This window comes from Euwallacea similis, chromosome 2 (assembly GCF_039881205.1).
Source record: "Euwallacea similis isolate ESF13 chromosome 2, ESF131.1, whole genome shotgun sequence".
Lineage (NCBI taxonomy): Eukaryota > Metazoa > Arthropoda > Insecta > Coleoptera > Curculionidae > Euwallacea > Euwallacea similis.
In genome coordinates this window covers 5,424,405-5,447,051 of record NC_089610.1, presented here as the reverse complement: position 1 = coordinate 5,447,051, position 22,647 = coordinate 5,424,405, and the positions used below count along the sequence as shown (strand labels likewise).

The 22,647-nt window shown below is 35.8% G+C and overlaps 3 protein-coding genes across 4 annotated transcripts; 1 reads left to right on the top strand and 2 right to left on the bottom strand.

Annotated features, from left to right (window-relative positions):
* Window positions 1-175: 175 nt before the first annotated feature.
* LOC136419290 (ninjurin-A-like) lies at window positions 176-2,761 on the bottom strand. The gene is made up of 6 exons (XM_066405511.1): window positions 2,197-2,761; window positions 1,695-1,918; window positions 1,378-1,477; window positions 908-1,053; window positions 667-848; window positions 176-589 (listed from the first exon to the last, which is right to left on the bottom strand). Exons 1-6 carry the CDS (start codon window positions 2,310-2,312, stop codon window positions 422-424), a joined length of 936 nt encoding a protein of 311 aa, XP_066261608.1. The 5' UTR covers window positions 2,313-2,761; the 3' UTR covers window positions 176-421.
* Window positions 2,762-4,777: 2,016 nt separating this feature from the next.
* On the bottom strand, window positions 4,778-11,275 carry RpIII128 (RNA polymerase III subunit RpIII128). Its single transcript, XM_066402146.1, has 18 exons — window positions 11,124-11,275; window positions 10,650-10,804; window positions 10,272-10,448; window positions 9,927-10,215; window positions 9,553-9,734; window positions 9,231-9,363; window positions 8,806-9,057; window positions 8,471-8,671; window positions 8,045-8,207; window positions 7,389-7,643; window positions 7,066-7,266; window positions 6,741-6,934; window positions 6,405-6,602; window positions 6,025-6,280; window positions 5,719-5,862; window positions 5,464-5,665; window positions 5,264-5,377; window positions 4,778-5,184 (listed from the first exon to the last, which is right to left on the bottom strand). Exons 1-18 carry the CDS (start codon window positions 11,199-11,201, stop codon window positions 4,974-4,976), a joined length of 3,405 nt encoding a protein of 1,134 aa, XP_066258243.1. The 5' UTR covers window positions 11,202-11,275; the 3' UTR covers window positions 4,778-4,973.
* Window positions 11,276-11,641: 366 nt separating this feature from the next.
* On the top strand, window positions 11,642-22,583 carry app (Palmitoyltransferase app). 2 transcript variants are annotated; one of them, XM_066402182.1, is made up of 11 exons: window positions 11,686-12,076; window positions 12,721-12,889; window positions 13,045-13,205; window positions 13,353-13,537; window positions 13,658-13,769; window positions 14,005-14,156; window positions 14,280-14,401; window positions 14,700-14,796; window positions 15,312-15,375; window positions 18,702-19,095; window positions 19,419-22,583. In XM_066402182.1, exons 2-11 carry the CDS (start codon window positions 12,729-12,731, stop codon window positions 19,531-19,533), a joined length of 1,563 nt encoding a protein of 520 aa, XP_066258279.1. In that variant the 5' UTR covers window positions 11,686-12,076; window positions 12,721-12,728; the 3' UTR covers window positions 19,534-22,583. The 2 variants fall into 2 exon arrangements, with proteins under 2 accessions (XP_066258270.1, XP_066258279.1); XM_066402173.1 differs by lacking the exons at window positions 18,702-19,095; window positions 19,419-22,583 and having other exon boundaries at window positions 11,642-12,076; window positions 15,312-16,083.
* Window positions 22,584-22,647: the final 64 nt, after the last annotated feature.

Genomic DNA, 22,647 nt, shown 5'->3' with positions numbered 1-22,647 from the left:
GTGATTATTTCGGTGGGATTATTAATTATCTTCGTTAACACACGTGTTCGTTAAAGAGCTATTAATAAACGGGTTGTCACTGCATGACCAAAAAATGACGTAAGTATTTGGGCTAGCTGATGCCTGACGTCTTGATTTATTTGCCGCAAGGGTTTGGGTACATTCAATCACTAAATTCGTATCAAATAAAAATTCTATTGTTAAAATGTGAGTAAGTAATTACATCTTTATAAATATGAGTATAAAATATATCACATCCTTTCGCTTTTGATCCAAACAAGCAATTTACATAATGTTGTGTTGGCGTAAGTCTTCGTACCTATACAAATTGAAGTGTCATAATTAAAAAAATCGTGAGTAAAATGTTATGATTACGCAGGCGCCGGTAAAATGTTATGATGGCGCAGGCGCTAGTAAGGTACTATGATGGCGCAGGCGCCACACCAAATGCTGATATGAATACGTTAATAATAGTAACTAAAAATACGCAAATGGTTGTGGCATTGTTGACTTTGTTGGCCACGCAGAGCGATTTTTCATCCTTGATATTGTACGTCGCGTTCCAAATTAAACCAATGCCAACAGCAACCTGCAAAAGGACGAAATTCCCATTAAAACTGCTTTATTCGAAATTTTCTATTATAAATCACAGAGACTGGTACTCACTTGCAAAAACAAACTAATAGAAATTAACGTCAAACTGGGATAATAATACGGATGATTTCGAAAGGTTTCCAAAACGTATCTCAGTTGGTTCGCATTAGCGGAAAATAACGCTAAATCCATCATGCCTTGTGCTAGAGTCTTCTTGTGCTGATAGACGTTCAAGTCCGGAATTGATTCAGTCGCTAGAATTCATTCCGCGAGTTAGAAATACAAGAAATGTTAAAAGAAAAGCTAATTTTACGTGGAGAAGACCCGAGCTCCAAATCGAAGCCCCATGGACGAAATCCAGGGCTTTGAGGAAATTCGGGACGTTGAGAAGGTGGCTTTGGGACTTCTGCGGGAGGCTGTGGCTCCTCTGGGTGGACACTACCTCCATCTGGACCTAACCTGTTTACATCAGAATTTCAAATACATTCAAATGTAACTTTACACTGAAGACACATCACATGATACGGATATCACATGATGCGCACCCCATATGATACGGATATCACATCATGCGCACCCCATATGATAAGAATATCACATGATGCGCACCCCACATGATGGGGAAATCACAAAATGCGGAAAAGTGACACTTTGCCATTAATTTACTCATCAAATTTGTATAGATAGATAGCAAAGTAGGATTATTATGTGAAGCCAATCCGTTAGCCTCGCGGTTAAGTACTTGTCTACGTTCCAAAATGGACCAAACTTAGATAAAATTACCTAGGAGTTATGCTGGGAACATGCGGTTCTACATCTTCTGGATTTTTTGGTCCAGTGGGCACAAATTCTACTTCGGGATTCCCAGATTCTTTTGGTTTTTCTGAAATTAAATTTACCTAAAATTAGTGCGTTTAAGCGAATTTTGATTACTGCACAATAAGTTTGGCTTTACTTTCAACTTTGACTTTAAGGCATATGAATAATGAATTATGTTACCTAAAAGTCACATAAGAGTTGTATAAAAGTTAGATAAAAGTCATGTTTACAAATCTCTTCCGGGGCACTCTTCACCAGAATCATTGTGACACACGCATTACCTCCATTATCACCGTTGCTAAAAAACCCATCATCCACGCCAGGATAAGGACGATTGACAACTTCTCGATCGTCAACTTCTTCGTCCGTCTCAAGCCGCGCTAGGGGCGCGCCCTGACTGTCTGTCACAGACAGAAGTGGCCTCGAAGGGGATGGACTTCGGCTTCTGTTAGAAGTAATGTTATTTGCAGGAGTTCGCAGCATATTGGTGTTCGAAGTATTTCCCCTAATATAAACGTCAATATAGTGATATTTCGAATGGTAATCTATGGTCAGATGATATGGCAGTAAGGCCTACTGCAAAAATTCAATGATCACATTGAGGCAACGATTGCACAATTGTTTAACGTTCAGAGCTAAAAATGACATCAGTTGAAATTTACATGTGGTTGAAAAGGTTCCCGTCATTAAGCAGAAACCTCAAAGTTGCACAACCAATGGCTCTAACTGGATCAATGCTTAATATGTGTTTCATACAAATAAGATAAACTTATGGAATCTCACCTTATATCTGAAGAATTATTTAAGTAATTCCCGGTAATTGATAAATTATTGCCTGCCTCCTTTCTTAACAATATCGCTTTGTCACCGAAACTCGATGCCGATGAATTTGTACTCATAACGAAACACCAAATTCGCAAATTTCAGACGCGTTTAAGCTTAACTAACTGAACTGGTGTTAAGACGACAATTGCTCTTTATGTAGATACAAAACTCGCGGTTTTACACTGTATTAAGATATACTAAGCGCGATAAAAACTTAACTGAATACGCTATAATTAGAATACCGTGTAGAAACGCAAATGCATGGTTTGTTGGCAAACTTTCGTTGCAGAATAAACGCTGTCTGATGAATAACTAAACGATGATCTGCAACTGGTCATTGCCGCTTCATACGTACCGGTTTTTCCGTCCTTGTGGGCGCTGATTAGTGGAATCTTTGTTTTGTACCTACGCCGATCTCTTGGTAAAATGTAAATTCAGGCAAATATAAACGATAATTTACCAAGAAAATTGGAGCAAATTGCCAACACATTTTCCGGAAAATTGCTGCTAATGTGCGATAGTCTTTGTCTAATGATTTATGCACTTATTCACGTAAAGGAAGATTTTCCCAGTAGAACCATTTTTTTTGCAAATGTTCAGAATTTATGCCTCATTATTCATAAAGTTGCTTAATTTTCCCGATAATTACAGAAACAATTAACACATACGCGTCATCAAATTTACCCGAAGAGGTCAACTAAAAATTATTAGACGGCATGAGATTGGAAAGTCATCAACTCAACGGTCAAAGACCGCATATTTGCCAAGCGACCCATTAACGAAACCGACTCCCATGCAGGATGTCCATTTCAGGAGTTTTGTCATCTCCATGGTTAAACTGCATGAAGATGGTTGGGGAAAACCCAACGTCTGGTAAACGTATAGGTCACTTGTTGGAATCCCATTCAAAGATTTATGCTAATAATCGGAAATTCCACGTAAACCAGTACGCTTATGAACGGTAAATTGATCGTTCGAAATCGGGACAAGTATTTTTATTTGGATTATTTAATTTTAATTTGAATTAATAAGATTCCTTCCCATTGGTGATTTATTAGGTGTACAACTTTGCTTCCGCCGTTTTTGAATAGATGTATGTAGCGGTAAGTAATGATCGAAATAAATAACCCCATGTGGGCATGCAGGAGCCTTGGGCACCTGTTAACATAACCTCATAAAAATATTAGTCTATTTGTGTCTTCATCATAAAGTTATTCGCAATTGAAAATGTCAGTGTACGAGCCAAATTCTCGTCATTTGCGGGAGGTTTTACTTTTCTGCTTCAGTATGAAGAAATCTGCTGCTGAGGCTCATCGAATGCTCTCAGATACTTATGGGGAAGCCACTATTAGTGAAAGGACATGTCGTGAGTGGTTTCAGCGCTTCAAGAACGGTGATTTTCACGTCGAAGACCAACATAGCGGTGGAAGAAAGAAGGTTTTCCAAGATGCGAACTTGGAAGCATTACTTGACGAAGACTCGTGTCAAAGTCAACAAGAATTGGCACAATCATTGGGAGTGACTCAACAAACAATCTCAAAACGCCTCAAAGACATGGGAATGATTCAGAAGCAAGGATATTGGGTGCCGTACGAGTTGAAACCAAGAGATATTGACAGGCGTCTGTTCGCTTGTGAACAGTTGCTTGCAAGGCAAAGACGGAAGGAATTTCTGCATCGTATTGTGACTGGGGACGAGAAATGGGTTCATTACGATAATCCCAAACGCAAAAAGACTTGGGGATATCCCGGCCATGCTTCCACGTCGACGGCCAAACCGTCTATTCATGGTTCCAAAATCATGCTCTGTATTTGGTGGGATCAACTCGGCGTAATATATTATGAGCTGTTACAACCAACTGAAACAATCACAGGTGCTCTTTATCGAACCCAATTAATGCGTTTGAGCCGAGCATTGAAAAAGAAACGGCTGCAATACAACGAGAGACATGATAAAGTGATTTTGCAGCACGATAATGCTCGACCCCATGTTGCGCAAGTGGTCAAGAAATACTTGGAAACATTGAAATGGGAAGTCCTACCCCACCCGCCATATTCTCCTGACCTAGCTCCTTCTGATTATCACTTGTTTCGATCCATGGCACATGGCCTAGCTGACCAACACTTCCGGTCTTATGAAGAAGTAAGAAATTGGATAGAATCGTGGATCGCTTCAAAAGATGTCCAATTTTTTCAACACGGGATTCGTATGCTGCCCGAAAGATGGGAGAAAGTAGTGGCCAGCGATGGACAATACTTTGGATCCTAAAGGTATAATTAGTTTTTTACAATAAAATCGCGAAATTCGGAAAAAAAACGGCGGAAGCAAAGTTGTACACCTAATACATTTTTAAAAATTCATTGTTGCTAATGTAACAACGACGTGTTCTTTTAGATCCCCCTGCATTAAACTTATATCTCATATCTATAAGATGGAAAAAAAAAAGAAGAAAAAAAAACAAATGTTTATTAGAAATATATAACTTTTATCATTAAGGAAAAGATGTTATTAAAAAAATCTCAATCACAATCTGTCTCAAGTAGGCATTGAAATATCAGAAGCGTGTCTTGGATAAATTCATCTAACATCTATTGTTCATATCAGACGTTTGACAGCACACGACTTAACCCGCTTATTGTAAAACATTTACCGCCTACCCTGAGGTTCTTTTAATGATCATCCATCGTAACAAACCTACTTAAAAAATCAACGAAACAAACTAAAAACTATACACATTAATGACTTAAAGTGAGTCGCGCAGTAATATTCATCGCCTGCAATTCAGTCAACAACAGTTTGCAGGCATATGGCATTGTGATTGATGAAACTTGCGCCGAGCTCTTGCAACTGTTGCACCACCCGCAATACCCTAGACGCCCGCATTGATTGCACACATCGACCTCACATTGATCACTTGAGACCATTAATCGCTCAACCAACATCATGCTAAAAAGAATTAACAATTAACAATTAATAGTAAGTGTTATTTGTATTGATGGGAATTATTATTATTAGTCTGTATTACCTGGCTCCATATCCTATCAGACAATCTCTTTCCATTTCTCCTAACCGTAGCCCCCCATCTCTGCTCCTACCTTCAGTGGGCTGCCTAGTTAATACTGCTCGTGGACCTCGAGCTCTAAAGACAAAATTAAAATGTTTGTAAACTATTTTCAGAAGTAAGACTGTGACTTACCACGAGTTTAAATAACAACCAGAACTTACCTTCCGTGGATTTTATCCTGTACCATGTGCTTCAACTTTTGATAATATACTGGTCCGGAATATATGTACGCCTCCAGCAGCTGTCCGTCGATGCCAGAATAAAACAAGTCCTTCCCTTGATAGTTGTAACCATGTTTCACCAACTCGTCGCCTACATCTTCAACTTTAGAACCTCCAAACGCGGTTCCGTAATGAAACTTCCCTGAAACAATTAATATCCAGTCACCGTTAGTTTCTAAAAAACCAATTTAATACCTTCAACGGTGCCAGCTTTTCCGGAAAGTAACTCCAATAATTTCCCTACAGTCATTCGAGAGGGATAACCATGAGGATTCATTATTATATCTGGACAAATGCCGTATTCATTAAAAGGCATATCTTCTTGTTCGACGATCAGGCCTGAATTTGACAATACAATCATAAATTAATTTATGGTTAGTAAAACGATTCGGAACGTAAAAAATCCGGAATAATGAAAAATTTTATTTATGTTATTCTATGCGGTATACATGTGGTTATTTTTGTTCTAAACACAACAGCAATCGCATGATATGCACTCACCTACTACGCCTTTCTGTCCGTGCCTCGAACTGAACTTATCCCCGATTTCAGGTCTTCTCGTTTGCCTTAATAACAGTTTAATCAAAGTGGTATCTTCTTCATTAGTACTAACTAATACTTTTTCTATATAACTAGGTTCCACGTTTCTATATGAGAGAGGCGTGTCTTTATATTCAACTGCAGAGTTACTTGCTGTGCCGGGTAACGTAGAGCCAGGTAATGTAGATCCTGAGGGAATGGATTTGTTGACCAGTGTCTAAAAAAAGAATAATATGGTAAGAACAATAGAAAATTATGAATATTACAGATGCCTCTAGCTACTTAAAATTAAATCACCCTCTTGGGGGTATATTTTACAGACTTATTTAAACCACCCTTACCTGTTTATTTTCAATTAATTCACCGGGACTAGCAATACCATCAGCATCTAAACATTTGTGTTTCCACATGGGTTGGTTGGTTTGTATGTCTATCATGGGCCCCTGAATCCTGTCAACTGTTTGGTTTTGGTACCGTTTCATAAGGCATTTTGAATTCTTGTAGACTAGGCATCTCCCAAATCCTCTATCAATAGACGCCTAAAATCTCTCTTAAGTGAATATATTATACACAAATACAATTCATTTTTGAGCGAAAAACGGAAAAAGCACAGCAAAGGTCGCTTCAAAATAGTTTTTCTTTTTCAAATTTATTTGCATTGTATAAGAAATGCCTACCTTATTCAAAATCAACGCATCTTCAATATCATAACCACTATAACTCATCACAGCTATGGTAGCGTTCTGACCTGCAGGTAATTTATCAAAGTTTGATAGTTCAATAGATTTTGTTTTGCACATCGGGATTTGCGGATAAACCAAGTTATACAGTAAAGTGTCCATGCGGTTTCTTTGGTTGTAGCCAATTGACCCTGAAACAAAACAAAGATTGCATCAGATTTTATTGTCCAAAATTATTGTTTCCAATCAACATGACTTCCTTAACTTAAATTTCTTAAACCAATCTCCGGTAATTTCTAGATTTAATTCATAACACACTTACCCATGGCTTGCTTTCCCATAGCACATTGATATGTGTTTCGCGGACTCTGATTATGATGCGGATACGGAACTAGCCCAGCACACACACCTAACAGCGTGAATGGAGCTATTTCTAAATGCGTTGTTTGTGGTGTAATATCTTTCTCATAGCAAGCAATGAAGCTGTCGTTTTCCTCGTTTACATCAAGAAACTCTATCAATCCTGCAATGATAAAACTTAATGTTAATAAATTAATACAATCACTACATAAAAACGTACGAAAATAGGTAATTAACATTATTTTTATAATGTTTGTACTCATTTTTATATTGTTTAATATTTACCATCGTGTAAAAAGTCCTCAAAATTTCTGATTCCCTTCTCCAATTCCATTATATGGTGCCTATTAACAAGTGGTTGTCCCGCTTCCACCAGAATATAAGGTCTACACAATCTACCCCCGTCTGAACTTATGTAAACACATTTGTGCAGGAAACTGGCATAAATCGATACATAATTTGATATTTTACCCTTTCGCCGCATTAGTCTGAATACATCTATTAATTTCTTGTGGTTTGTAGTCACACCCAAAATATTACCTGAAAAAAGTGAACATTATTATCATATTCATACAAGCATATGCTGTCAAACTTGACAAAACAGTGACCAAGACTAATATGTACCCATTTTCTACCTTATTTACGAAGCCAAATATTGATACAAAATTTTAGTTGTCAGCATCGATTCAGATAATTTGAAGACACCGCTGGTTAATATATGCTATTCCAACTTATAACAAATCTTAGATCGTCATGGGATGGAGAAAATTGTACAAATAAAGCATAGAAAGTATGTGCTTTGAAATCTGCTAAATGTATAATCCCAAACATTCTCTCAATCAACAGTTACCGTTTGGACTTTTATGGACAAAAGAACAAATCAGTTTGAACCAATATCCGTATTTGGTCATTACACAATGAGTAATTAAAATAATACTTACCATTTAGAAAAACAATAAAAGCAAGCGGTGAGTGAATGGCAATACTTGCAACCATCCCAATATCTTCTACGCCAGCGTTCCTTGCCAGCCGTATTATCGGAAATTCGTCTATGTCTGTGGTAATGTGTGTCATCAATGCTAAATTTTTTACTAAGCCGCAAGCCTAAAATAATAAAAAAGTATTTCGTGCTAGGATTGGCGCATTGAGACTTAATTTGATAAATCTTATGCAAGGCAATTTTATAAGTTTGAGGCATTTTGTGGTGACTTCAAGCAACAAATCTGAAATATGCTACTGAGGCTTACAAGATATCACAAGACAAATAATCCCCGTGTATCCACCACTTAAATTTTGTGGAAGCTATGAATATCACAATACGCTACTCATGAATATGGTTCGTTTTTAAATCCTAACTTTGGATTTACCTCTCCTTCTGGTGTGTCGCTGGGACACAACATTCCCCATTGACTTGGTTGCAAACTGCGTGGCCCAGAAACCTTTCTAGTCGACTCAAATTGTGAATTTACTCTTGTCATCATTCCCAAAGCGGAAATATAACTTAATCTAGACAACACTTGCGTGACGCCCAATCGTTCCATTCTGAACCGTTTAATAGTCCAATTTCCCTTAAAAAAAATACAGATTGCCAGAAAAACACACAAAAGATTAATAGAGAACATTCAAAAAATTCAAATTAGATATAAATATAAAAAGTTTACTGTTCGAATCTTTAAATAGTTACACCATTAATATAACTTACCGTAGAAATAGCAAAAACTAAACAGTTTGTTATCACATCCGGTCTCATGTACTTTACAATGTCAAATTGTGTGGCTCTTTGTTTGGGTATGTTTTTTTCAGCGGTGGATTTCAGTTCGTAGTTAAATCGTTTGAAAGCATCTTCAAATAATAACGATATCAAAGATCCTGCCAGTTCCATCCGTTTGTTCCCATAATAATCCCTATCATCTAGAAACTTTTTATCCGTTTGTGCCTGTATCACCCGGTTTACCTATAAATGTGCACAGTGAACAACCAAGAGTGGACCTAGACTTCATTGGATTTGACATTTTTGGCAAGAAAGGAATCTTAATTATCAAAGGTCATTTTTTTAAGAAAAAACGTAACTCCCAAATACGATGGGACTGACAGATATACAACAGGTTTATAAACAATAACATTTACCATAAGGCCTAGGTATACAGCTTTAAGCCGAAACTCATACTCGATTACTGGGACGTGAGCCAATATTGTAGTGGCCAATAAGTCTCGTGCTTCATCTGTGGGTGTTTTTACTTTCGATGCGGACACTGCAAACCTAGAGAAAACAAATATTCAAACAATATAATTTTATACGAATCGTTACCACTTATATACATATAATATGGTCAGTTAAACGGAAGGAATTATAAGTAGTACAGTCTCTTCCATTTAACTGGCAGTAGTCTCTTCATTTAAATAGAAGAGACTATACTACGTATAGTCCCTTCCATCGTAATAGTCGTACCTTTTAGTTATTATTTTGCTCCCTAAATATTTTAAAGCCGCTTCTTGGGTATATATCTTCAGTTTATGGCATTCTTCCAACGTCGGAGTGAGTTTATGTATATCTGCAATGCCGATCAATTCACAAATTTCTTTATCACTCAGAATATCCATGGCTTTGAATATAATGGACACTGGAATTGGCTGAAAAAAACAGCCCAATAAAGAATGTCACTGTGGATACTCCGTTTAACGTGCTTATAGCGTTTTCTGTTGGGAACAGAAATGGAAATATAATATATTTTTATTCCTGTCCGAGGAATATCAATTAACTATCTTTGCATTCAATGTACCAATACAAAACGCTATTATTCTAAATTCCAGTAACAAACTTACATCTGTAAATATATTGTGACCCATATAATACTTATTTCCTTTCACAAAAACCATTGTACGAGATTTTTTTTCATGAGTGGAGCTAGTAACTTGACACTGAACTCCCCATTTCCCTTCTTCAACCAACATCCGATTCTTTGACAACTGTTCCTGGATGAGAATGACTTTCTCCTGACCTTTAACAACAAAATATCCGCCAGGATCTAAAGGACATTCATTCATTTTCGCTAATTCGAATTCCGATTTATTATATAAAGTGCAATTAGAGGACTTCAACATTATAGGCATTCTGCAAATAAACACTAATGACCTATGTTATCCTTTAATAGGAATGAGAGTGTGTGCCTTCCAATTAACAACCCTTTTCTAGACAGCCTCTGTGTTTCCTTTGTATACACAATATCAACAGATATAGGGGCTGCATAAGTCAAGTCACGCAGCCGGCATGTGTGAGGTGCTGCTTCACTCGTAACATTATAACCTTCATCGATAGTAGGAACTCCCACATGAACATTGGTGTATCTGCAAAAGAATTATTTTGTTATATAGGGTGTTGCCAAATCAAACAGTGATAAAAAAGATATATTTTTACCAATATTTCTGGAGATGTTGACCCAAGTCACTAAATTAAATGATAAGTTTATATGAACTTGCTGCTACATCCTGACTCAATTAATAGAAAGTAAGGTCCCTTAATTTTGGGACACCCTGTGTCATACTTACTCAATATAAAACAGAGGATCAGCATCACATGTTACTCTGTTGTTTGCTTCTACAATTTTCTTGATTTCCACATTGATGAAGTAATTAAATGAGTCAATATGCTGCTTAATCAATCCCTTGATTTTAAGGAATGCGGGAACTAACTTCCATTTTTCCTAAAAATTACATGGTTTTAAAGTTATAGTTATATAAAATTAAATTATATATTAAATCATATTTAACATATATTAAAATGATATTTTCCCTGCTATGTCATATGTATTATTTGTGTTTCAAGAGTAAGACTTTGAGGGATTTGTTTGAGATTTCATAAATGTCTCTTGATGCATGTAAAGAGTGGTTAGCTGGAAAGTGACTTGAATAAATAGAAACTGCTTCTTCACAGCATTCAAAGACCTCCTTTTAAGCGCATATGATATGTTTTGAAGGTTTGAGAATCTTACTATAATTATCTACCTTCTAATATCCACATACCTCAATTTCTTTCACTGGCTTGGGGTAGAATTTAGAATCCCCAAATAACGATGTATTAAAATCTTCAAATTCAGGCATCTTCAACAACTTTTCAAAGGGTTCTTTTAACTTTTCACTATGTAAATTTGTTATTATTACAATAAACGTACATCACGGAAATTCCGAAAGTGTTGTGGTTTGAGGTTATGAAATAGAGAGGGAGCAAAGGCTCTATTCTCTAATTACTGAGTTCGGTTTTGCAATCGGAGCTTTCGAAGTGTTCGGGGACGTTCGTTTGTCAGCGATCACTTGGAGCGCTCGGTGAACAGTTCATTTATGGTATTCCCGAGTGTTCCGAAACTCCTCGCTTTGATCAGAGCTTAAAGAGCAAGTTAAATTTGACAGGACAACATAGCCAAAAATTGAAGTATCGATAGAAATAAGTAAAAATTTAAGTAAAATTTTGAGTAAATTGTGTAAGTAAACTTTATCGAAATTGCCCTACATTCTCAAGGTATCATAAGGTAGTCTAAAACTTCTAAAAGTTCTTCAACTTCGTTCTTAGTGGGCAGTTGTAAGACACTGTCACTGTCAACCTTCAATGACATCACTCAATTGGACCTAAATTTGGTAAATAGTAAATAATTAAAATAATTATTTTAATATGTGTTGGGATTATCAGTCATGATTCATGATTTTAATTCAAATTACCGTATATCCAGCATTGTGATTGTAAAATGATATAAGTTACTATTCCGGGAACTCTCCATAGTTTGTTCTTACAATGGAAACTCCTTGCAGTGCCAAAAATTATACCTAAAGTGATGAGTTAAACAAACTTAAAAAACTGTGTTTACTAGTTTAGTTTTTTGATACATCCTGATGCTGAGGATTTATTTACGTCCACCGAGGATTTATATGAAGGAGGACCGTCCTACTTTAAGCAATTTGTGTACATATATCCTGAGTTACAGGTAGTATGCTTAGATTACTCTTCAAGGCCTAGTTAACTGTTGAAATGTGTCTAGCTTTAACACTTAACTAGGCTGTGAATTTAGGCCAATACCAACCTTACTTCTGGCTTCTAGAGCTTCAGTTTAAGTGAGATTTAGGTGTAGATGTCCTTGGGTTTACCTGCCTACCTCTTGACATATCTTAATCACGGGTTTCAACAGTAAAAGGTTGTATTACAGTTTTTTTTACAGAGCTAAGTTTATCCAATTTCTTTATTGTTAATTGCTTTTTCCTTCATTCCTAATTTTTAATTATTAGTAATGTCTATGCTTAATTTCTAAGGAAGTGAAGGTAGTACTTACAGACTATAAGCATTAAAAGTGACACTATAACTTGTGGGGTTTTCTTAATGGGTTCTGGTGAATCAGAAAAATAAAGTTTGGTTAGGTACCAATACAAAATTTGTATAGAATGCTAGAGAATTCTGGAGAATTAAAAGGACAGTTTCCTCGAATCTCATATATTACCATAGTAAGTTAGTTAGGTTTAGTCAATAGGTCAGATTTAGGTTTTGGTAAAATGTAATATGTAAATCCTGATAAAAAATGAATTTATTGTGGCTCTTTGTCTAAGCGATAGGATTAAAGGAACTTTTTTGTTACAGATTTAGTTATGACAATGGCACGAGAAAGAATAACAAGGAAATGGGAAATATTTCAAGGAAGGAACAAGTTTTATTGTAGTGGTAGATTTATGACTGCTCCAAATGCAGGAGTATTCTTATTGACTGTGTTTTTAATCACAGTAACTTCTACCCTCTTTTTTATATTTGAGTGAGTCCTGATTCACGTTATTTATGTGACATTTCCACCATCATATCAAGATTCCATTTGTTACAAAAAACTATGTATTTCCTTACGGGTTATACAAATATACAAATTCGACCAATTAACTTAATTATCAATGCTAATCTCTACTCAAATTTTAGTTGTAAATATCTTGCCGAAAATGTAACTATCGCGATACCAGTAATTGGAGCAATTTTATTTATATTTACTATGTCTTCCCTATTGAGAACAAGTCTGACGGATCCTGGCATTATTCCGAGAGCCACATCGGAAGAAGCCGCATATGTAGAGAAACAGATAGGTAAGAGTTCTTTAAATTACAACTTTTTGGTATCTTTGCTAATAAGCCTAATAGCTGGTGGATCATAACTCCATTCAAGTAGAATCTTACCTATACTAGCCTATGTAAATGCTTTTTTTTTAATTTCATTTTGTTTATTTGTTTTAGAAGTGACTAATTCAGCAAACAGTCCTACATACAGACCACCACCAAGAACAAAAGAAGTTTTGGTCAAAGGTCAAACTGTCAAATTAAAGTACTGTTTTACTTGTAAACTATTTAGACCGCCACGAGCGTCCCACTGTAGCATTTGTGATAATTGTGTGGAAAGGTTTGATCATCATTGTCCATGGGTAAGTTGATTGGCAATTACTCATTTGATATTTTTGCCCTATCTTTCTGACATGTACAGAAAGGAGATAGGGAAAAAGATTCCAAGACTTATAACATATTGATTTAGGTATTATTTTCAGGTGGGGAATTGTGTAGGAAGACGAAATTACAGATTTTTCTACATGTTTATAATATCGTTAGCCTTCTTGGCCGTGTTTATATTCGCCTGTGCTGTTGCTCATTTAATATTAAGTAAGTATAGCTAAACCTTTTTGTTCTAAATATAAGTCTTGTGACTTTCCTTCAACAAATTAGTTAAAATAATCATAAACATATAATAAAGAATTATCAGAAATACTCCTTATAAGTATATCAGGAAGTGAGAAAAATTAATACTTGACGTCCAAGGTAATGTATGGTATTTCTACCGTCTTGAAATTTCCCTGCTTTTATTCTTGTTGAATATATTTAATCATTGATGTTTCAGTTACTAAGGAGGGTAAATTTTTTGAGGCTGTCAAAGATTCTCCTGCCAGTGCAATAGTCGCAGTAATATGTTTCTTCAGCGTGTGGAGCGTTTTGGGTCTTGCAGGATTTCATACATATTTAACTACAAGCAACCAAACGACGAATGAAGATGTGAGTAAATTCTTATTTAGTTATAATTTATAGCGGTTTGCAGCTTGATGGAATTGTAATTTAGCGTTCAAGAACATTTATTCCTCTCTGCACTCAACATTTCATTCAATCTGTATTTTTCAGATTAAAGGTTCTTTTACCAGCAAACGAGGTCAAGACAGCTTTAATCCTTATTCAGAAGGAAACGTTTGTGTAAACTGTTTTCACATTTTATGCGGCCCAGTCACCCCTTCGCTGATTGATAGGTAAAACTAAATGTGCACGTATTATGTTTATAGAGTGTCCCTAAATGATCTATACGGAATTCTTATCATAGATTCCTGAATTCAAAGCACAATATTCCAATTACCCTTATTGTAGTTCAAAACTTCTTAATTTTTGGTCTGTAACAAAAACAGAATTTGAGACGTCCTGTATTTACGCCGTATTGACCGCGAATTCTACAACTCTCTAAAATGGCCGCGTTCAGCAGAGTCAACTGTTACCTCTTATGAACGAGGCGAATGCGTAACAGTAAAAAAAATATATTTCTTTTTATTTCAGGAGAGGAATAGTGACGGATAGTTACAGATCAGAAATTAGTCAACCTATAATTTTTGACTCTCCACTGGCCGCAGCAAATTATTCGCTTAAGATTCAGGTAGGTGATTTAATTAGTTTATTTTCAAATTTTATATATTATATTCAATTAAGCTAAATTCTATGTGTACAGTTCGTCCTCCTATCTGTTTCTCTACATTAGGATTTTGGAAACTTTTATAGCTAGAACAAAGGTTAAGTGGGAAAAGCAAATACGTTAGAGAAGTAATCTAAGCCATCATAAGAACCAATGCTAAATAAATATGTGTGGAAAGGATCCCTCCGAAACAAATGTGCGTCCCGTTGGATTAATTTTGCAAGAAAAGCCAAAATAGATATCTCTGTGACTTTGATAAGTTTACTAAACCATGAATTAATGAGCATTTCCAAGCAGTGGGACCTATTCATTATTTGCTTAATTGTTGCCTCGAGCTTGACTTAAGCTTTTTTGGCATATAATTACGATTGCCTTAATTAGGCATTTTAGGTTGTAAAATTATTTCTCTCTGGACGAATGAAGAAAAGAATGTGAAGTGTTGATTCTTAATAAAAGCTAATTTAAGAATTAAATTTCAGAATGGTACAAGTAATAGCGCCGACCTTCCCGGCGGCATCTACAGGCAAACAACTGAAACAACAGGTATGTACAGTCCATTAAAACGCCATCTGCTGCTCGCCCAGCAAATTATCCCGACGAAACATTGTGCCAACCAGAAAGTAATACCATCGCAGTCACCTTTAATCCCTCTGCATAACCTGTATCAACGGCCCGTTATGGTGCGAAATGGGTCAATTGCGAAAAACAGCCACAGCCTGCCATATTTGACAAGAATGGAAAATTGCGTCGAGGAATATTTCGAATACGATAAATATTACAATCCTTATAACTCGAGAATGGTTGTATATCAGGTAGAGAACAAGTCTCATAGAACCCCGCCACCTCCTGAAATAAGCGAACAGGCGGATCAGTTTACTCGGCCATACACTCCCCCGGAAAAGCGCTACAATAGTTCTACGTTTGGTTATAAGCCAAGTGCAGAAGAAACGTCAATTTTTAAGAAGGAACAGGTGAAATCTAGAGAAAAGACAAGGTCTCAACAGAGACCGAGGAGTAGTTGCATTTACGAGAATGTGCATGTGACTTCCGAAGATTTGCGCAATCATAACGTTAAACATGTTAAGTTTGACAGGAGTCCTGTGCAGAATGTCAAGTTTGATGGATTTCCGCGGGCAGAGTTCAGTCACCAATTTGTGCAGAAAAGAGTGTATAATTGAGTGTCAGGTTACTTAAAGAAATTTAATTGGGGAGGCGTAATTTGGTTGTTAAATTATGCTTATTAGAGGTCAAGTGTCAATCTCAAAGTTCAATTAATTGTCAATCAAAATCACAGCGATGTGTATAGACCTTTTTTTATCACCAGAAAATCTTCAAAAAACACCCTCACCGGGCCTGACGTTCTGTTGGCCGGGTAGTGTGAGATTTGCCCAGGCACTTACTCACTAAAAACCTCGGAAATGGAAGAATTCTTCTCCTACCAGTAACTGTCCCCTGAGGAATATATTGTCGTTGGTGTCGGAGAAGATTTTTCTTTTTGCTGGGTCTTCTGCTATTTCGTCTTGAATCTTTATAGCCTCTGACATGTTATTTTTGTCCGGGGGCTGGTTCTTTTTGTAGTGATGCAGAAGATCGGTCCATTACCTACGCGATCACTCATTTATTTGTTAAGCATGCCTTACGTTGCTCTACTTTGGTGATCTCACGGGAATCGGCAGGCCAACATTGTACGCGGCTAGCTAATGATGTATATAGATCTATTAGTGTTTCGATTGAATTTACACAGAAGGAAAAAAGTTATGGATGTTGAACAGAATTTAAGTGTTTAGATTTTGTATTAAACTAAGGCATTCTTTTACACCTCTTAGCAGGTATGAAAATTGCAAAATCTCAATTTTAAAAAGAACATATTCTCAATACTTCTTATGACAAACCACTTTTTCATGTGCAAAAACATCAAACCTTACTGTCTTATAGTTCTAGTCCCAGAACCGAAAGACATAAAAAATAGGGAGATTAAGCTGAACTTAAAATTTCTCACTCGCATTACACAGGGTTTAATACATTCGTTGTTGTGTAGGATACAACGTAGACAAGGAGTTAGTTTGTCACACAATACCAATGTAAACGAGGTTTAATTTAAATTTTAAATTTAATTTTGAATAAGGTTTAATGTTTTGCTCAGCTTCAACGCCAGTGCACCGTTTAACTCTAATCCGTTGGTCATGATCCAATACTTTTTCAAAGAAGAGATATTGAGCGATATTGTGCGAAGAGGTATGTTGTTTTTTCCTGGTAAACACAAAATCTAGCTTTTAACAATGATTTTTAGTTAAATTTGTTTTTAAAACTAGTTCTATTTTTTTTCGCATTTCGTTGGCGGAATTTTATGGTCACTGATTCTATGGGTGCCGGCTGGGTGGTGTTGGTAAGTTGTCGTTACGGCATGGTTGGCTTCGCTTTGTGTTTCTGTTCATTTTTTCTCGATTCTGTCAGCTTTAGGTACTCCTTTGCAGCTACTACACAAAATTCATTAATCGATCGAAATCTTTGTGCCAAAGGAAGATAGAGTAAGAATAAAGATGAACTCTACTAACTGTTCACCGCGTTGCGAATCACCCTGTATATATAAGGTGTAATATACCATCATGGAGATATTTCAGGGGGCGATAGTACTTTGCAGAACAATGAAAAAATGTGAATAGACTCATGACCAAAAACGCGCCATTCTCAATATACAGGGTGACAAAGTTTCACATTTTTTAAAGGGCATTTTTTAAACGTTACTATAATTTAGAGGTCTAAAGACAATACGTGTACGAAAATTTAAAATTTTAATTCAAGGCGTACTTGAGAAAAATATAAGACTTTACCACCCTGTATATAAAAAATGATGCTTTTTTGACCATAGGTCTATTAGCATCGTTTAAAATTATTTTGTAGAGCACTATTTTCCCCTGAAATGTATCCATGATGATATGTTAGACACTATATAGAGTGTTCACTTGGGGTGTTATTGAAACTAATATTGTGCTCGATTTTTATGACGAAAGTTAAGTGCAACAGTGCAAGAGTGGTCGTCATCTCGGTTTCGTAGATGTGAAATATTTAACTTGTGTTGTGATGAACTCATAATTATTTGAATTATTTTTTTGATTCGCTACGCTGCTAGGGAAATACCTGTTGATGGAATGTGGACCGTAGTGCACAAATATAAAAATAGTTTTTGCCGAGTTATACATAGATTTTGTTAAGGCTCCAAGTGCTTAACCTTTCCCACAGAAGATCGGCTTGAATTTGGTTTGATGCCATTGTTCTTGTGTGTTGCATTGTTTATACTATTTTTATTTTCCTATTTTATCCTGCTTCCAATGTAATTTTTTATTAAGATTTCACTTTATAGCTTCACATTACTTCAAATTAAGAAGATCCCTTCGTTAGAGAGGCTTTTGATGTTCGAAATCCTATAAAGGCGGTCATTATCTATTTCATTGAATAGGGTTTTCCATTCATTAATAGTAGCAAAAATTGTATCTTTATTGTTAAAATATGAAAGATAGATATTGGCACCCTCTATGTGGTCCGATAAAGAAGGCCAAGCTGGTAACCTCAGATTTCCTAGGCCAAAATATGATGATTCCTCATTTAGGTTTAGTAGCAGTAACACTGCATACACTTAATTATTGAGGTACACGGTATTAAAGTTTCGTACTCACAGGTCTTTCACGTTTTGAGGTATTACCACCCTGAACTTTTTTTTATGGCGTGCCAGAACTCTTCTGGGCAACTTCACCAGAAATCAATATAACCAGGCAACAATATTCTGTGCTAACAATGATGTTCTTCATAAACTTTCTCATTCATTCGCTCCGACCGCTAATCTGCGTTTTTATTTGCAGGAAGCAATGCAGGAAGCGTCAGCCTTTTGGTATCAAACGAACATCCTCTAGCAGTAGCGCCCGCTCTTCAAAGGCTGCCTGAGGACTCGATGAATCATTATAAGAGTCATCCAAGTTTGAGCCATTCCCCAGTGTATAATAATTTAGTGCCTCTAAACCACACTTTGAGTAAATCTCGGAGCTACGCGGAAAACATCAATAGTGTCCTGGATAGTAAATCAGACCCCATTAGAGAACAGAAAGTTAACTTGGCCGAGGATTTGTGTTTGGATCCTGTAGTGTTGCGGGAAAAACATCTTATAAGTAACGGAACAAGTGACAGAACTAAAGTCAAGTATGGTGAGCTTAAGTTGGATAACGACCTGACAGTGTCGGAGAAGGAAAATAATCTAATGAGTGCTAGCAGGTTAGTACGTACATAAGTAAGGGGTGTGTTTTCTAGGTGAGCCAGAGAAATTAGTCGTTTTGCTCTCGTATAAAATTGTTGACCTTGGCATTGAATTTGACAATTATGCGAGTTTCTTACTCATTTAACAATTCAAGTTAGTTCTGGTCATCATTGGGTAAATTATATAAGGGCAGAACAATTGATTTCCATGGCACAGACTGACTTTTCGTAAGTTCAAGAGCATCATTAGATCCGATTAGGTTGTTGTAATCCTGAGTAGGTAGAGGAAAACCGCATTGTCATATGCGTAATCATAATACACTTTGTTTTTTCTTTTATAGATTGAGGCTGTTGCAAGACACCACAATGATAGAGAGCGCTCTCGACTTAGACTCATTAGAAGAATCCAGCGTGGGAACAAATAGTCAAGCAGGACTGATGAAAGTTATGGTATAATCTCTTCATAGATTAATTACTGAATGCGACTTGCCAAAACAGTTATTATGTTTTGCTATTCAAGTTTTTCATCGAGATTTTGGTGTCTCTCTGAAAGCATTGACTAGTTTCTTGATTTTCACAGAGACTATCTTTCAGATGATAGAGTCAGTATACAGGATGTTCTGAAAGATCATGTTATAAGTGATGTTATACAGGAGTCAAAATAATGTTTGTGTTTCATATAACCAAAATCCGGCTTGCTTGCAGGTATACAGAGCTTCAAAGTAAAAATGTCATAATTTAATTTTAATTATAATATCTAGACTATTTGGTCTTAAACTTGGAAGTCCTGTATGTACCAGTGCCTTCATGCCCTGCAATTTAGCATATGGTCCTTCAGAATATCGTGCATGGATCGATTGAGCGAAAAATAATTTTAAAACTCCTTTAACAGTCGCATTTCACCAATAAAGGAGTGTTGCAACTCCAGTTATTTAAAACCCACTTATAAAATGCTTTACAATACGTACGTACCTATATTACAAATAAAGTAATATTTATTTTTGTATAGTAGACTAAGTATAAAAAATACTAATTCGATTGGTGTAAGAAAGTTGCCTTCGTTTTATATGTGATGATATTTTATTTTGATTGAAGGTCATTGAACGTTGTATAAATACAAATAATGATTTAGTGTCTCGTTAATCGTAATTGTTAATTAGTCGTTTACGCATTTAAACTATTTTTTGATATAAATAAAACATGCGGAATAGATGATTCTGTTCAAATGGAAGTAATGGGTTGTCTAAGATGTTTTCCATTGAAATTTGTTGAAACTCGAAACGCTTATTGTTTATTGGAGAGGCGCAAACAATTAAGTTTGTTAGAATTAAAACACATTTAGTAAAAACTGATATAACCCTTTTTTATTATTTGCAAAGCCTTGAAATTATTTGACTTTGACCTCTTTGCCTATATCCCTGACTTTTGCAAAATGAAGATGATTTGAGAAAAACTGAAGATTTAGTCGTTTTTGCAAATAATAGTAAATGGGATATGCAGGGTCGTTCTAAATCGTCTGTACAAAGCTCTACCGTTGGTTCCTGAGGTCTAGAAATACAGGGTTTCACCACGTTTTTTTATATTATTTCTTCTTTTACGACAGTAATTAAACAGAATTTCGCTTTTAAGGGTTTTTACAAGTAGGACAACTCGAAACCAGCCTACATTCTTGTTGCTCAGTGTAAAGAGCGCCGTTTAAAGCTCTTTAAGGGATCGCAACTTTTTGTCATACTATATAAAAATCACCCTGTGTATAAAAAAAATAATTAAAAAATGTTTTTGCGAAGTACGTCGAAAATCATCGAATCGAAAACTTTTAGGTTAAGTCGTCAAATTTTGGCCTCAGGAATCTGCGATATAGACCATTTGGAGGCACCCTGTATGCATGTCCTGCCTCACTATCTACAAATGAAATGCACCTTGTTCCCCTTGAAATCTTAATTTTTCTTCCATCCATCCGCCCATGAAAGGTGAACCTACATTACTAATTTGACGGCCGTAATTTCTTTACACGAACGACTAAAAAACTTCCACACGAAATGTGTGTGTGGTATCCTTTTGAGAGTGTCAGCTGAACTTGATCTAATATGGCTGTGCACTAAATTTGAGAGTTTTTAGGGCTTTTAATATGAGACTTGCGTGAATCACCCTGTATAATTTAATTTGCAGGGGGGTACCTATATCTTTTTGACTGCTTTTTTCGTAGGTTAAGTTAAGTAAACAATTGTATAATAAAACATTACAGCTGAAACGTATTCGAAACACTTCATATTTCGTTGTTAATTGAGGAAATTCGGCAATTTTCCTGATTAACCTAAATTCAATACATTAAAGAGTTACCTTATGTTTACACTTACGAAAGCTAATACCTAATGATTTTTATAGCAGTTTCCGCATTGCAAGCACAGTGAGCTCCAGATGTTTTTTTATTACTTACTAAATCAGCCTGTACTGACTTTTGGGACAGACTGTATTTTTGATCTCACATTGTATCTATAGAATGCCACTGTTACAGGGCGTGTCAGTCTCGACTGACTTCCACTAAATATCACATGTTTTGGCTATAAGCAAAAATTATGCGGATATTTTTGTGGATGTTTAGATCTGTAGTGCTTCATAAACTCTCCTGTAAGATATTTAAATGAGACATTGAAATACAAAATGTAATTTAAGTTTCAGTTTTAAAGATACTTGGGAAGTAGTTTTTAAAATATGTTAAACTTCAATTATTTCTTTTGACTATCGATTCTAATAGGTTCAATAGAGCTATTTATTTGAGCTATAGCAAACACTAGAAGGCGTGTATTAAAAGATGGAAATGTAAGATCTCTGCTTGCCACTTAAGTGTATGTCCCTAGTAATAGTGGTGCAAGTGAATATATGTTTATTATTTGAGTTCAATGGTGTGCAAATGACAATCTAATATTCGTAGTTTAAGCCCTCACAACACCAGGTTTCCTTAAAACCTTATTCACGAGACCTTTTTGGCGTTAAATAATTTCATTTTCGTTTCATATAATGAAACGGTCGTGTTGATAAAACTTCTGACCTTATGTGCGTATAACGCCTGCAGTGACTTTATTTAGATTAGGCACCTTTGTTTAAGAATAACCATTTAAAATAGCTTGTTATTTGCAGGAGGCAGTGACCTCCTACAAATAACAATTTTGTGAGATTGTGCAATTGGATTTCTTCTCTGAGCCCAATTCTTGGGATGTGCGGCGTTATTTTTAAGCTAATGGTGGATTAAGTTAAGAAAACAGATATTTATTTTGTCTATAAATATATTGTGTTATATTTCGTGTTTGCTATAAGTGCTAAAGAGTAATTTCACGATTTATTATTGTTTTCAGGAATACAGTAAATCGGTGCCTTCCATCTAAGAAATGTTATGTTTTGGCTTAATTATTTTTACTATTTATGAGAGCTGTTATTATAAAATACGTACAATGTTTCTACATTGTTCACAATTTTTGTTCAAATTAAATAATTTTTTATTGAATTAATAGATTTATTTTTATACCTTTTTCTTGTAGAAAGCATCTTTTGTCTCCCTCTTCTAGATAATAT